This window comes from Cygnus atratus, chromosome 2 (genome assembly GCF_013377495.2).
Source record: "Cygnus atratus isolate AKBS03 ecotype Queensland, Australia chromosome 2, CAtr_DNAZoo_HiC_assembly, whole genome shotgun sequence".
Taxonomy (NCBI): Eukaryota; Metazoa; Chordata; class Aves; order Anseriformes; family Anatidae; genus Cygnus; species Cygnus atratus.
Window position 1 is genome coordinate 17,552,737 of NC_066363.1, and position 16,529 is coordinate 17,569,265.

Consider the following 16,529-nt stretch of genomic DNA (forward strand, 5'->3'; position numbering starts at 1 on the left):
ACCACCCTCTCAGTCAAGAACCTTTTCCTAACACCCAGCCTGACCCTCCCCTGTCCCAGCTCCATGCCGTCCCCTCGTGTCCTGTCGCTGTCCCCAGAGAGCAGAGCTCAGCGCCTGCCCCTCCGCTCCCCTCGTGAGGGAGCTGCAGGCCGCCATGAGGCCTCCCCTCAGCCTGCTCTGCTCTGGGCTGAACAAACCCAGGGCCCTCAGCCGCTCCTCATACGCCTTCCCCTCCAGACCCCTCACCACCTCAGCAGCCCTCCCTCGGAGGCTCTCTGACAGCTTTATGCCCTCCCTGGCGCACCCCAGGGCACGGCTGGCCCTCCTGGCTGCCAGGGCACACCGCTGGCTCGTGGCCAGCCGGCCTCCACCAGAGCCCCCAGGCCCCTTTCCGCGGGGCTGCTCTCCAGCATCTCTTCCCTCAGTCTGTGTACAGCCGGGGTTGCCCCTTGCCGGGTGCAGAATCCGGCACTTGCTCTCGTTAAATTTCATGCAGTTGGTGATTGCACAGCCCTCTTAATTTGTCAAGATCTCTGCAAGGCCTCTATACTCTTGACAGAGTGAACAGATCCTCCCAGTTTAGTGTGTTAATGTGACATTGATTGCCTGAGTGATGTGCCTGAGCCTGTTTCCTACTGTGGGGAGCGTGAAGCAGTGAGTAGAAAGATGATGTTGCTATTTAGTATGTAGACATCTTAAACAAATGAAACAAGCTGCTCGTCAGGCCTCAGGTAGATAGTTTAAGATGGCTGTCACATGTTTGACACCTTCATCAGTTTGACCTTCACTGGACACATTGTTGAGAAGATTGGGCTGAGACAGTGAATGACATAATTACGTGTATTTAGCCAGCATATTACTGGGATTACTAGAGCGTGACACAGGTCACAGCTCTAAAGGAAAGCAAAGCTCTAAAGGAAGTAGCAAACCTAGATGTAGACAGTGCTGTTTTAAGAAAGTCAAACCAAAATAACTTCAGAAACTGGTGGATCAGGTCCTGTTGGAAGTCAGCACAAGTAACTAGTGATGCTGAAAGGCTGGGTTGTCTCTTGCACATATGAATTAGAAGCATACAGGAAACTGCACTGCAAGGATTGTCATGCCAGCAATGGTCCTAGAAGATACTTCAGACTATGGTCAAGAAAGTAAGACTTAAGAAAAATTTCTCTCCAGGTTGATAGGCAGCAACATCTCCACTAAGGCCTAGGAATCGTGTTTTTTTTCTAGGTGGAAAAAAAGTGTTTGAGTTTTCAGCTTTACTAATTGCAGGTCCTTGATGATCCGTGCTGTGCAACAGTCAATAAAGTACAACACATACTTTGACATTTAGTATTAACTAAAAATTATGCAGTACTTTGAAATACATAGATGATGATTTATTGCTGTTAATAGGACTCTATTTTTGGTGGTTTGGTATGGGATTTGATAAAGAAACTGAAAGGAGAAAATACAAGGAAGAGGGATCAAAGATACAGGCTGGATTGTATCCTGTTCCTGCTTTTATTTATTTCAAGAAATACTGATCTCGGATGGTGAAAATGTCTTTAGAATATGCAGTATATTTTAAGGAGTGATCTGGAACTGTTTTATGTAAAAATAATAAATGAAATATAAACAAAACCTCTCAGACTTAAAAAAAAAAAAAAAAAAAGTAATCTTCAGAGTAAATACCTGCTTCCCCTGTACATTTTCTATAGGAACGCTCTGTTTTCCTTGTCTCTCTGTAATGCTTCTCCTGGCTATGTAGAGGGGACACAAAAGCAGAAACTTGTGCTTGGGGCAGAAACAAAGTTGTGCTTGGGGCACGGAGGAGGGCTCTACTTGCCCGCCTCTTGCATGCAGGCAGCAATTTTTGTGAGGCAGCTGATGGGGAGGGGGCAGGTGGGGTGGTAGGCAGCTGCTCTCTGTAGCAGGTTTCTGCCCTGCTGTGGGAAACCTCCTTGGAAGGCAGTGCAGTTTCCTAGCACCCTCTCCAGTAGCATCTTGACAGAAAAGTTTTTGCAGACTATCCTAGGGTTGCTGAGGTGCTTTCTCCTTCAGTCCGAAACTCCACAGCAGCCCCAAGCTGTGCTGAGTCCTCACTCCCTACCATTCCTTTTGAAAGGCCTGATATGGATGAAATTCCCATAGGGAGTAAAGCTGTTTTTTTTTATGTGTGCCTGTGAAGTCAAGGCTAGCATCAGTCACAATCGGGACAAAACAATTTTATAATTTGTTTTCTAGAGACAAGGCTTTCCCTTGCTACACAAATATTGTGTGTAGATAGCTCCAAGAAACACACAGGCAAGTGTTTGTGCCAGTCTGCAAAGTAGTGGCTCAGCTGTCACCCTCTGGGGATAAGGGAATGTAACTGAAGTCATTCTTGGTAAATGAGAGTAACTGCTGTGATGTGAGAGCCCACCTTCCTGTGTAGAGAGCTTGGTTTGAAATTTAGGCAGAGGTTGCTTTAACGTTTCCTTCCTTCTTTTTCACTTCTTTTGTGAAAGGAGGAAAAAAAAAAGCAATGTGCCAGCAAATAAATAGGTCAAATACAATTACTCATACAGAAAATCCTCAGTTTAGGAGGGGGGAGAAGGAGGAGGAAGCTTGGAAGCCGCCTTGAAAGCCCTGGTGATGGCCTTAGAATTTGTTCCAATGCCTTTTTTTAATAGGAGGCAGGTGGAATTGCAGCAATCTGTAAAATGGCAGTAAAGTAGGAAGTTGAAATGATGACTTATGGTAAAGGAGATAAAAATGTTGAACACATGTTAAATTAAAACATCTAATAGTTGTAATTGGATTGAGTTTGCTGTATGCAACAAACAGTTCTAAAACTCCCTTGAGCTGTGTTCAGCTGTTTGAAGGAAGAATTTGGAACTTCCTCACCATAAAATGCACGTATGGAAGTTGGAAGGACTCCCTTAAAGTAGGGATGGGGCCTAAGCTTACCAAACCAATACTGAGCTTCCAGCAGGGAGTCTTGCTCTCACCCGTGTCATGCTTCGCAGCCTGCTCCAGGCACGTGCAGTCCTTGTGCTTACCTCTCTGTGCAAGGGAAAATGCAGATGAGGTGCTGGTGTGAGGGTGGAAGGCCACCTAATCGTGCCTGCTTTCCCTTTAGGATAAGGCTTTGTGTGTGTTGGCCACGTGAGTATTAACTTTTAAATAATTCATTGTAATAAAAATAAAGTGAGGCAGGGATCCTGAACCTGAGCCTCTGCTGCCTTCGTTCCCGCGTTAGCCGCTGTCGGACACTCGTGCTTCAAAGGATGTAATTTCATTATTGTCACATCATCACTCAGCGGGTTGTGGCCAAACAGTAAATATTGCTGTAGGGTAAAGAAGCTTCTCTGGGGGGACAAAGTAACCCTTCCTGCTGCCAGCTCTGGTGACTGGGGTGAGTGCTGACAGCGAGTGCTTTTCGTCGGACACTTGCTACTGGAAGTTCAGAAGTGTGCATAGTTCAAGTTCAGAAGCATGCAATCTGATACGATGTAGGTTTCTAGCCTTTCTCGTTCCAAAGAAAACTTGACGCTATGAGGTCTCTCTTTTCTAATTTTGAAAATATTTTTTATTAACCTTATTTAATGTAGTTACTCAATATTACCAACTAAAAGAATTCGAAGAGCTTGAGGTATTCCAAAGCAGGAATGCAGTGTATCTTTCTCTGAACAAGACTACCCATAACTGCTGAGGGAACAATATTAAATTTGTCCATCATCTACAAATAGTTTCTTTCTGTTAACAGTCATTTAACATGTTAAAGCATTTTAAAATAAAATGATTTGAAAATTTTTGTCTGCTTAGTTTGGAAACTAAAAGAAATTAAAAAAGGAGGAAATAAAGGAGAGAAGGAATAGTGACAAGCTACAGCTGGCTACGGTAATTACTATGTAATAAGCTATGTAATTACTAAGTTGCAAATAATACTAGGAGATGTTATAGATAGAAAATAAAATTTAATTGCAGAAGCTTTACCTACTCACATTCAATTTTGAAAGAAATATTGATTTGGAGCTGAAGTTTTTCTCAAAATAGCTGCCTTACAATAGACTATAGCAAAATCAAGATTAAAAACAAAACCAAAAAAACTTCTGAACCATTCCAGTAAGGAAACAGACACAGGAATAGTTCCGTTAAAAAACTGCCTGGAACCAGTGGTAAAAGTGTGTTACCGTGAGTGTCTGATGCCTACCTACAGGATGCCTTCTGAGAAACATCTTTGACCACAAATGCCCTTCTCCTTAAGTCCTTATTTTGATTTCTGTGGGGAAACTTCTAGACTAGTGCTTTACTGTCTCCATTTCTGAAGCATCCCAAACCTTCCTGTACAATTACCCTTCCTGCTGCTTTTCCTGCTCCAGTTGTATTATCTTGCGTTACTCCAAATCCCAAACTGCTCCGCTGATAAGGCAGGAGGCAATCCTTGTGCAAAAACCTGTGAGGATGCCTGGGGGGCAATTGGATTGCCTAGCTGCAGCGACATAACAGCACTTCAAAAGGTGTTATGGACCGCTGCAGTTGTTGCAGGGATGTCCCAGATGATTCTCCCTTGGCTAATAAAGGATATAACTTTTTAAGTAAAAGGGGAGGTTGGCTAAAGAGTCATCAAGAGCTATCATGTGCTTTTCTGTTGCAGCTGATGACTGTGATTACTGGTCAAAGGTAGCAGATCTAAGGCTGGTTATTGCTTTTACAGAATATACATATTAAAGTTCTGAGCTTGCCATACACTCTCTATTAATGCAGATGAGAGCAACAGCACTTTCTAAACCTTTGTTTCCCTTTTGTCAGCATTTATCCTGGGTAGTCTTTAATGACTGCTTTCAGAGATGCTAGGTATGGCAGAGTACAGAGTGAAATTGGCTCTGGAAATTCAGGAGCTGGAAAAATAGCAACAGCATACAGCAGGGGAGGTACAGCTGACCTGCACAGAAATGTAAAGCCGCTGCAGTCTCGGACTGAAAAGTTCACACATGAACTGTATGGAAGGAGCTTCCTGGACTTTAGTGGGGTGAGAGTTTTGCTCCTGTGTGCAACTGGCCTTTTGTATTTCTGTGCTTGTAGATAGGTTTGCTCACATAAATGAGTTATGTGCAGTGTTCATAACTGGAGTTTTCCAAACACAATTTGTAACTCAAATAATAGCTTTCTGGTTCCCTGAATCATGACTAATGTTCCCCCATGACTTGTTGCTTGGCATGGAAACTATTAAAAACAGTTCTGTAGATGGCTGTCTCCTGAGGCCAGCCGGCAGAGCCCTTCAGATGTCTGGACATCCTTTGGCTACCAGATACTTCTGATTGCCTCAGACCCCTACCCTTTTATGCCGGTCATGAATCTTGGGCCATTTGTGGCCTTGTCCCTTTGGCCACATACAGCAGAGCCCTACAGTACTGCCTCTCTCTGTAGTTAATTTTTGGACTGTTAAGACTGTCGGAATTGAGCAGGCTGAAACAATTCCCTTAAGCAAGTAAGCCTCTCACTTAGAGTCATCACTTGACTGTCCCAAAGCATTGTTTGCCCTGTCCAAACACATTTTAAACTCCCAGTCCAGGTTCTCTGAAGTCCCTGCATCAGTTACAAAAGCAGCCTTACTTTTGCCTTTGTTAAATGCCTTGCATGGCTGTTACAAACACCTGGTTTTGCCCATTACTTGAGTTATCTTACTTCTTTCCAACCCACTGCTGGCTCTCAGTCCTCGCCCACCCCACTCTCCTTAGTAGTGAAAACACTGCAGGTGTGCTGCTGCTGCTGCTTTTAGAAATGCAGGGGGGTTGGTTCCTCTTTCTTGAACCTGTGGTTTCTGTCTCTTAAATTTGTGTCAGCCCTTAAAACTTTATCCACATGCTTGGTAGGTTTTCCCAGGAAAAGCAAAATGGTCCTGTTCTTGTCTTGAAAACACCTCTCTGCTAGGATGCTTGCAAGAAACCCCAGCCAGTACTGCTGCTTCCTACCACTTAGCTTGTTTCTGGGAGCATCCTACTATGTCTTGTTCTCTGCCTCAGCATCACAAACGCCCCCAGCAAGCCTGTGCACTCTTTTTGTCTTCATGTGTACGTCGTCCAGGATGCTGGTGTCTGCCGGAAGACCACCTCCAGTAATACAGCTAGCAGAAGGGAGCCGTGCTTCTTACAGCTTCTGCAGGAGCCCTCAGTGCTGCTCTTTGTCCCACTAAGCTTTTTTGAAACCTTTTGCACCTCCTGTCTCTAATTTTACAGCTCCCTCTCGGTACAGTCTCTCCCTTTTTCAAGCTGTGAACCCTGTGCCCTGCTGCCTCTTCCTCGTGCCCTGCCTCCATTTCCTTCCTTCCGGCCTCTGACCTTCGTGGTGCTGATGCGGTGGTTTGGGGGTGCTGGTCGTGCTCTGCCAGCTGGCTGGCCTCGAGGCAGCTGGAGAGGGATGCCTGAACCCACATGGAGCGTATGCCTGCTTTTCCTTTTGGTTTTCTGCTTTTTTTCCCATTTTTCTTGAGTTCATAGCGAGTCTGGACCCTGCTGCCTAAACCGTTCCCAGATCTAAGCGATTTTTTGAATTGTTTAGAGAGCACGGAGTTTGGGTTTCAGACCAAGAAAGGCAGCAAGGCTGACCTCGTGAGCTCAGCCAATAAATACAAGAAAATGGCTCCTCCTAATTAATTAGCTTAGTAACCATGATTAAATAGCCATATGGCTCATCTCGCTTTGATTCATTTGCGTTCCTCCCATACTTCTCTCTTCTGGATCAGGAGTTTCTCTCCCCTAAGAGTCCCCGTTCCCTTTGGGTTCCTTCCTTCTGCGTTTTCCTGCCCGTGTGACTCCTGTTTATACTGACAGCAGCACAGAGGACTCTACAGAGCTTTTTACTAACTGAAAGCAGGGTGACAGCAGTTACCAACTCTTCTGCACAATAAAGAAATATCTGTATGTTTGCGTATCCGTGTACTATTTAATTGGTAGCAAAGGCGACGAAGCTCACCTGACGGAGTCATACAGACAGGAACAAAGGTCAGGAGTTGGACTCGAGATACATGGTTAGCGAATTGAACAGTGCTTAGCACGAGGAAGGTAGGAGACGAGATGAGGATGCCAGATTCAGTGCTAGATGCAGCCACGGTGCTGCGGCAGCGGAGGCAGAATGTAGCAGTGATTAAGGAGGGGGTGGAAAGACTCACCGTGAGCGCTGAGCGACACCGCATGAGGGAAGGAAAGCGAGGAAGCTTTTTGTTTTTAAATTTTTCAGGCAGGCGAATGTAATAGTGGAGGCTGGGTAAGGAACCATGCCACCCTTCCTTGCAAGCCTTGTGAGGGTTTTGTCTGGCTGCTGGGGGAGGGAGGACAGGGCGACAGTTGCACTATTTGGTTTCTTTTAACAAATTCCTCGTATTATGCTATTGCCCTTGGCAACTGGTGAAGTAAGGGGAAGGGTCACATACTCCTGGAAGAAGGGAAAGCAAATTTAATTGCTGCAAGCCTGAGGTAAAAATATAATACTTGAGAGAGTACCCGGGCATCCTGGAAACTGAGCTTCGTGTTTATCCGCAAAATAAACATGTAGGGACAGAAGTGGTTGAAATGCTTCAATTCTGCCACTCTGCTGATGAACCTCTGCCCAGCCTGGGAGCGAATGGGATGACCTTCACGTTTACTTACCGCAGCTAAGCTTTTTCATTTGGGTTTTGGACTGGGCTTTGGGCTTCTGCTCCTGTGATATGAATAACTTCAGGGCAGTAGTTTCCAACCTCTTGATCTGTAAATCCCAACTGTTCCTCACTGGTTGTGCGGGCCCCATCAGAAATCCATCTCACATATGTACATCGTTATAAAGCGTATTTTAATTATTTTTTTCTGAGTGCATGAACTGCTTTGGACTAGTCTGTGGATCTTGGAGGAGAAGAAGGCCTGCAAACTGCAGTTTGTAAAGCTGCGCCTTAGGAGGCCTGTTCTGGAAATGACAGTTTATTTCTAAACACCCTCCAAAATAGCACTAGGATTGTTTTATGTTGTAGTTGGTGGGGGTTTTTTAATCAGTGAAACAACCCCTTTTCCCCATTCAAAAAGAAGAATCCTCACCCCTGCCCCCTCAATAAATTTAAAGAACTCAACTTGGAATTAAAAAAATGACATGACTTTTCCTTACAGAATGGAGGCCAAGTTTTCAGATTTTTTCTCCTCTGCAGTCACGAAGGCTGTAAAAATGATAGAGTGGAGTCACATAATGACTTGATGCTAAGAGCTAAAATTTCAGAATAACAATCATTAGAGCACTGCCAACACAGATTTGAGCAGCCAGCGCTGTGCTGGCTTGAATCAGGTTTCAATCAATAAACCAGAGGTGAAAGGCTCTGCTGCTCATCCCATCCGAGGACTCCCTTTTCTTTATTTACCATTCAGCGCAGCAGCTAGGATTTCTTCAAAACACGTGAAGGTTAAGTGTCAAAACAAGAGGCCAGCCCATTCTGCACCGTGTAGCTGCAACTGTGGTTTTGTGAGCAAATTCGTAAGCGCACGTTGCCATTGCAATAGCATTGATCTGCTTTTGGACTTGACTAGTCAGCAAAGGGCTTTTCAACCCTTTCCTGGCCATGAGGAACCTGTAAAACAAATCCATCAAAGCTGAGCTAAGCTTCATTTTTATGACAGTATTTTTTTTCTTTGGGTTGCTTCATCTTTGAAAGTTCTGCCTTGGGACTATGTGAGCCAGTAAAATCTTTGTTAGTGTACTGGGATGTGGCTAATTATCAGTAGGCAGAAATGATATTTTGAATGTGATTATCTGTAGTTTAACCTGTCCTGTCAGTTGTGATGGACCTGCCATTAATTTCTGCCTTTTTCCCCCCTTTTTTGCCAACGTTAAGTGGCTAAAAGCCAAGGTAAGAAGTGTTATTTCTCCTTTGACCCACAGTGCCTCATGTGACTGATAGTAGAGGCTGCAGAGCCATTAAAACTGAAAACTAGCGCGCTCTTACGCTCTCCTCTGCTTTCCATAGGATATTTAGATTAAACATGCTGTACTTGATTTTTGTTTTATTTACAGCGTTTAGCGTGTGTCAATCTATCTGCGATACATTGACATCTGCATTTATACATAGATACATTAATTTCTCTAACACATGTAGTGCTTTGCTCTGAATTCAGTAGATGCCTTGATTCCCTTCACTTACATTTTTTTTTTTTGCAGGAGACTTCCCAGACAACCTGAATGACTCTGCTAGTCAAATAGCAGGGGCAAACTGAGAAATTCTGGGCCCATGCTGACTGTGTTGTACTGTCAGCCTTAAAGTTTGGTTTAAATTATTAACACTCGAACGGGGACGAACACAAATGTGGCTTCCCTCTAAAGACAAGAGACATAAGAGATTTGTGCATGAACCTGTCAACTGCCTAGCTTTCTGATGTCTGTTGTAAATTAATAGCAAAAATAACATTAAGCTTGTATTTAGACTCTTTGTATATACTGGTGTCTGTCTTGTGTGTAGCTAAAAACTTGCTGTTTGACAGCTGTCTGGGAATTCTCACTTCATATTCTTACACTTTAAAAAAAAAATAAAAAACTGTCAATAATAAAGCTGCTCCGTTATAAAAATAAAATCATGTTTTCCCTTATTTCAGCATGGAAATAACCAGCCTGCAAGAACTGGCACCTTGTCAAGAACAAATCCGCCTACACAAAAACCACCAAGTCCTCCCATGTCAGGCCGGGGAACTCTGGGGTAAGAATGAAAGCTGCTTGGTGCCTCCTGCGTAATATATAGTTTTAATTGTGCCAGTGGTGGGGTTTTATTAAATAGGTGGAATGGATGGTAGTTCTGATTGCCTTTAGTAAATAACGCAATTGCTTTTTTTTTGTATAAACCCTTTCAGCTGCACTGACTCTTATTTTCGTGGTGACCTTTCGAAAGAGCCACTTTTCATGAGGGAGAGGATTTATTACAGATACGGGTGAATGAGAAGACTGTTGTTATTCCTGAATTTTGGACAGAAATCTTTGGTGACATGAGAGAATATCAATAAGGTTTTAACTTCAGTGGGGGAAGGACTTCATTGTTGAAGTTCTTTGTCTGCTTGTTTCTCAATATTACAGGCTGTTGATACCCTATTTGTTAAATTATCTCAGCAAAATTCATGGCATCGTTAACACATGGACAACACTGATTCTCATTGGCTTGTGAATTTTTATTTGCATGCTTAAATGAGGAAAGATACTGTTATTCCCAAGTCCCCCTGTGACTTCAGTTCCCTACCGTAGCATCAATTTCACTGCCGTGGCCCTGTGGGGAGGGAAATCTGCTTATCATTGTGTGCCAGCAAGTAGTTGTTGCTAGGGCCCAAAGCATTAATACCTGAAAAGCTCAGAGCATGTGCCACGCCATTCTGTATGCCCATCTTTCAGAAGTCATCCGAAGCAAGATCTACCTATTTGTCCCTCTCAGTGTTTCCCTTATGCTCTGGGAGACTGAGGCGCTGTAAAGCTGGCTGGTGTGCTTGTATTGGCTTCAGGTACGTTGTCTGGAAAAAGTGGGGAGCTGGAAAAATGAGGAATAATGAGATAGAACAGGAGCAACGGTTGAGGAAAATTAGGAGCAGCAACTGCTTTTGTCAAAGACTTAGTGATTTTTAATCCTGATTTGCTGCTTTGCTGCTTCAAGATGGCTGTGTTTATTGTGTATTCTACAGAGAAATTACCCTAGGGGTTTCCTCAGCGTGTTTTGTGAAAATTCCCATTGCTCGAGGGCACGCAATCAGTATTCCAATTGTCTCTCTTATCCTGGCTGAGAGAGAGTTGTTTATCAGCCCCGGGAAGCTGGGGAAAGCTTTCATGTCCTCTTGGACGCTCCCAGTGAAACAGCGGCGCTGATGCACTGGTGAGCTGCCTCTCTCCTGCTCCCCCGAACAAGCCGGAGCTGTTTGGTTGCCTCCGCTGATGCCTGATAAGGATTAATCAGCTGAACGTCATTTCCAGATGAGCTTGACGAGAGGCAGCAGTTGGCTGAGGGGGAGGAATAATGTGGGCTCGTACAGCGATTTCTATCTGCCCTTCTTGTTCAGGAAGCTCTTGTCTTGAGCAGCCGCGTTCTGCCAAGGCATGAAATATCATCGGCATGACTGGTTCCCCTAACATATGCAGAAAAAATTGCTAGAAACCGCAAGGATGCTACTCCTCTCCCTTTGATCCACAAAACCAGAGATAAGCGTGTAAAATCAGAACAAGCTTGGTGTCTAACACGGGCCTTTAAGTACGTGCTGCCTATTGTACAGCTCATCCCTCCAGGGCAGGGCTGTCCAAAGGAAGGCTGTGAGGAGGGAGGGACTCCTGCTCCGAGGTCCGAGCTGCAAAATGAAAGGAATGGCAGCAGGGGGTCTTCATCAGAGCTGCTCAGGCTGGAAATACACCAGGGGACAAAACGAAGGGAGCTGGGTGGAGGGAGTAGTTGCAGTTGCACCGTGAGGGACCTGGAGCAGAGCGCAGCCCTGGGCTGCCTTTAGCTCCCTAGTGGCAAGAATTAGGGGGTGCTGAGGTGGGCAGCTGTGGGCTGTGCCAGGACAGAGCTGTTCTCCTCCCCCGTGTAAGGCAGACAGAAAAACAAAGGCAAGGACTGGACTCGGGCGGCAGAAAGAAATTATTTTTTACTTATCTGGTGCTTGGGAGTTTGAGTCCTTCAGTGAAGTTGAGAAGAACAAGGAGAAACTAAAGCTTGGCTGAACTGGAGGATGTAGCAGGGGGTTGCTTTTGATAGGATATTTAAATCTGATTGGCAAAATAAATAGTACTACAGAGCTGGGGGGCTGCATTTCCTATTGCCAGTGCATTTCCACCAAGAACACTTTAAAACATTAGTTCTCAAAGCTATTTTTGTTGGAAGCACATTTAAGATCTTGCGTGCTTACCATTTTATTTGGTGGTATTTAGAGCTCTATCTCTTACAGCTGGAATACGAAAATTTATTTTTCCCATGGCTGATCTCTTCTGGCAGATCTATAGGTGGTAGCAGTCTGCACATCAAACTCATCTGCAGTTCTTTGTATAGACAAACTAATTTACAAACACCATAGCTCATGCAAACAGTTATGATATTTCCGTTTTTCTATTTAGAGAGGTTTTAATAATAAAACATTGTAGTTAAAATTTAGTGCTGTTTTGTTCCATATTGTCAAAAGGAAGTCGATACATTTCTTAAAATACTGTGAGGCCAAGGAACTCACCAGCTCGGTTATAATCAGTAATTGAAGAAACGATTAAATGCCAGTAGTTTACTATTTTTGTTTTTGCTTAGCTGGTGCTTTGCCAAATCCTGTGTCTTGCGAGGGATCTCTCAGTTACTAGCGCGAACCGAGGAGCTCTGCAGTTGAGCACAATGCGCAGACTGTTCTTAAGGCAGCAACGGGTCGGGTAAACAGATCTGGAAAGATCTGTGTTATATTTCTGACTTGATGCAGCCTGTTACGTGACCTTGGAAGTCTCCGAGCTTCACTTTCTTTGTCTGTAAGATGGAGACAATGAAGCTGATCTGTGAAGCACTTAAAGATCTGCTTAAGTGATATGCTTGATTACAGCATAAAACAATGCTGCTAGGAAAAGCACTGGTGATTGCAAATGTAACTTGTTCTGCGAATCTTTCAGACTTGCTCCTGTCTTAATGAGTTGAATACCTTTTAGCCAAGAATGCTTTTAGGACAGTTAAGCATTTGGAGGGGAGGAAGAGAAAGAGGACATTGTTACTGTGGAAGAACTGGTCGCATGCAGTGTATTAAAAGATAACCCTGGAATAGCATGCAGGTGTAACTATTGTATGGTATGTAGTTCAACGAAGGTATTTTTGGTGTTAAATTTAGCTTAGGCTTCTTAAATCAGTTTATGTGCTCTAGGCCAACTTGTGTGGATCTTTCTACGTAAAAGCACTTTAGAAGAGTTGAAGGTGATTTCACCCCACCTCTCTCTGGTGGAATTTGTTTAATATACTGTAATGCAGGTCACTGTGCAGTGGTCTCACACAGAAACTGAAGGAAACAAATGGCATCAGTACTTCATGCATTTATCCTTTTGCTCTTCTGGTCATTTATCTTTGTCTTCAAATCTTTTTCCTTGACCAGACGAAATACTCCTTACAAAACCCTGGAGCCAGTCAAACCGCCAACAGTTCCTAATGATTACATGACCAGCCCTGCCAGACTGGGCAGCCAGCACAGCCCAGGAAGGACAGCTTCCTTGAACCAGAGACCAAGAACACACAGGTAGAGCATTTTTTTCCTCACTCAAATTCTTTCCTGCCTGGTATGCTGCTGCTTACTGAAGTCACAGAAAAGCTTTGAACTTTTGTGCTCTTTTTTTTTTTTTTTTTGTTAAAAGGCAAAAGGTGAGTTATTCTACCACTCCGTTAATGCACAGAACTTCACTGTAGTTATTGCTTGACTTCTCTAACACACAGAAACGTTTTTGTGCTCTACTGAAGCCTCGTTATATCTAACAACATAATTCTATAAGCACAGACCTCATTTGTTGTGTTCTGTGTTATTTTTTTCCCCCAAATAAGCAAAACTTTAAAATTTATGCAGTTGAGAAGTGGGGTGTTGATGGTTCCTACTGGGTTAAATTAAAAGGTACATTGTTAATCTTATCCTAAATATAGTTAGTTTTTATAAAATACCTTTTTTTATTGTTGTTTTCAAGACCACTAACTGCAAAGAGAAGTTTCTCTTTTTTAGAAATGCTGTGATGAAGATAGAAAAAGCTGATTGCTTTCTTTTGGCTAAAACTTAATGCTTGTAATCAGTGCTAGCATGATAGAAGTAGAAAATTAAACTTACTAGCAGGTATTGGCATTAGCCAGTTGTTTCCACGTACTTAAAGGCTTTGAAAGAGCAGTGTGTTTCGGGATGAGAAAGGTGTTCATGTGTACCTTGTTCTTTTCTTTTTTAATATGTAAATTTCTTCTCAAATTGCAAGGCTAGATTTTTCTCCAAGTCTGTGGAGCAAGTTTGGTTTATTCAATTTGATTGTATCAGAGGCTTCAAACTGCAGGGAAAAAGCAGATAAAAGAGTTCAGTGTAGTTAAAAATAAGACAGTAGTTTTTTCAGACAGCTTCTTCCCTATTTATTTATTTTTTAACTCCCAGTAGGCAATTAAACACAGGAGGTCTCTAATTGAGGGGTTGAGAGAGAATTTTGGACACAGTTGTTCATGAAATACTATCAGAATTAAGTAACAACTAAATCTGGTTGCAGTGAAGATCTTGTTAATCTGTTTAGCTGGCTACTGTGAATGCTCCCAACTCTTGTCTCACAAGATCTTTTTTTTATGTAGACTGCAGTTAGAAATTCAGCCGCAACCATGGTGACAAGATCAAGGTCTTCAGCAGACAGAACACTGATTTTGAAGGAATTATCTTGGCTTCCATTTCAGATCACTGGTTTTCTTTTTGTAACAGTGTTATTTTCTTAAGATATATTTGAATGATTTGTTCTTGACTCTTGACAGCATTGATTTGTAGCTACTCAGGAATTTTAAATAAACTATAAAATCACCGAGTACTCCTTAATTAGCATGAATGGGTTAAAGTGGTGTTTTGGCTTAAAGGCATATTGACTACTTAGTTTTCTTTGTATTATCCATTTAATCCGTGTAGATTCAAGCCTTGGCCTAAGGAATGTTCATGGATAAGAATAAGGAGAGATTCCATCTGAGCCCTGATTGATTCCTTTTTGTCTCCCTCAGTGAAAAGAGATGATGTGGCCTCTGAAAGATGTGTTAGAAACATTATTCAGTAGTTCACTAGAAGTATGTTCTGTACAAATCTCTATTGCTGGCCATGAATTTGAATATCATGTAAACAGTACTGAGACAAATTGCCGCCTGGCTGTACTGTTACCTTACAGACTATCTCAGAAACAAACTTTTTGTACGTAAAAAGTATGTGTATGCGGAAAGGTATATTGGCTACACATAAAATTATTTCCTGTCTGCTCAGTTTGGTTCATCTTGGCTGATCTCAGTTAAAAAGTTCTTATTCTCAAGCTCTATTCTGAGCAGAGGAAAGATTCCTTCAGCTGATAGTGTAACTAATTTAAAAAAATTGTTTACAGTTGAGGCATGAACTCTTCCAGCCCCAGTCTAATACTTCTAATTAATACAGGGCGCTTGAACTATTCCTGCAGTTGTTACTCCATTGCCTAGAACTAGTATGGTTGCTTACCTTTTTATTTCTGAAATCATTTAATTAGACATTTTATGCGTAGTGATGTTTATCAGCTTAGCTAATTCCATTTATTAGGAGTGTAATGCATCCTGACTTGATTAGCTATATGAGATTGTAGGTGGAGACAGGGTTTTTTTAAAGTGGATTTTTAAGTCTGTAATTGAGTTAGGCCAGCATAGTTCACACAAGGAACGTGACTGTTGATAGGCCTTTGTAGGAATGCTGTGCTAATACTTTATGTTCTTCTGTTTTATAGCGGTAGTAGTGGAGGAAGTGGCAGTCGAGAGAACAGTGGAAGCAGCAGTATTGGCATTCCCATTGCCGTGCCTACACCTTCACCGCCAACCATTGGACCAGGTATGAGGGGCTCTTCTTCCCATGTTAACTTAAGGCTGTAATGTCAGTCATGTGTTTGCAGAGGGAATTTTTACTGAACACAATGGAGGAGAAACTGTCCCGAAGCACAGTCATAGTCAGGAAATCACTTACAAGTGCTGAGGGACATCTAAAGTTTTAATTTTTTCCAGAAGTACTTACAGAACAGTCACTCGCGGAATAACAGATGGCTAAAACACCTTTGTCCGTGTTTTGACAAGACGGTTGTGGGACAGGAGACACTAAAGGGGAAGAGCATGTTCTTTTAAAGCTTCAGTACATTTTCAAAGGCCTTGCCTACAAGTAGGCATTTCTGAGTGTCCTGAGAAGCAGCAGCAACTGTCAGTACATATTTGATGGGAAATCTTTTTTTCCAAAATAGTCTACTAATTTACCATCTGCCAAAGATTTTGTGTGTGTGTTCTTAATTAAATAAAAGTCTTTACCTCAAATAAAATACAGAAGATGACCTCCAAAAAATTGCCAGTGGTAGAATTCAGGCTCATCCACCAGTGTCATTTATTCTGTTACAGTCTGAAGTTGCTAAGCTATGAGGGAGATTACTGTGAGAGGCAGGAGAACAAGTGTTATACTCTAGGACAGCAATAAAAGAGAGCCATGAAGGATCTCTCATCACCAAAAGCATGTTCTCCTGTTTTTAATAATGATGAATTGTGTGATTGTGTAGAATCCTTCTTTATTAGTAGACTGCAGGATTATCTTGATAATAAACCAACTCTGACACTTGCTTACACTTGTGTCTTTGTAAGAACATAAAATTAATTTGTACAAGAAAATAGCAGAATTTTGGTGCAATGTAATTATGCTATTGCACCTCTTAAATCGTTGTTCCTTGGTTGCAAGTCTTCACTTTTTTATGCACATGTAGGCTTTCCTTTCTTTTTCCCAGGTGTTTCTGATCCTGCAGTTGTACAAATAGGCATGAATCTTACTATCATACATTGAAATCAATGGGAATAAAGATCTGCAGATACAGAACCC

The 16,529-nt window shown here is 42.6% G+C and overlaps 1 protein-coding gene across 14 annotated transcripts in view; it reads left to right on the plus strand.

Annotated features, from left to right (window-relative positions):
- ABI1 (abl interactor 1) overlaps positions 1–16,529 on the plus strand; it is an 80,332-nt gene that overhangs the window by 51,574 nt on the left and 12,229 nt on the right. For 7 of the 14 annotated variants that reach the window (XM_035545515.2, XM_035545518.2, XM_050709238.1 and 4 more), the window contains exons 4-7: positions 8,816–8,830; positions 9,570–9,670; positions 13,050–13,190; positions 15,409–15,509. In XM_035545515.2, coding sequence (XP_035401408.1) covers positions 8,816–8,830; positions 9,570–9,670; positions 13,050–13,190; positions 15,409–15,509 — 358 coding nt within the window. The remainder of the gene's footprint in view (positions 1–8,815; positions 8,831–9,569; positions 9,671–13,049; positions 13,191–15,408; positions 15,510–16,529) is intronic. The other 7 variants (XM_035545525.2, XM_035545526.2, XM_035545523.2 and 4 more) reach the window with 1 other exon arrangement.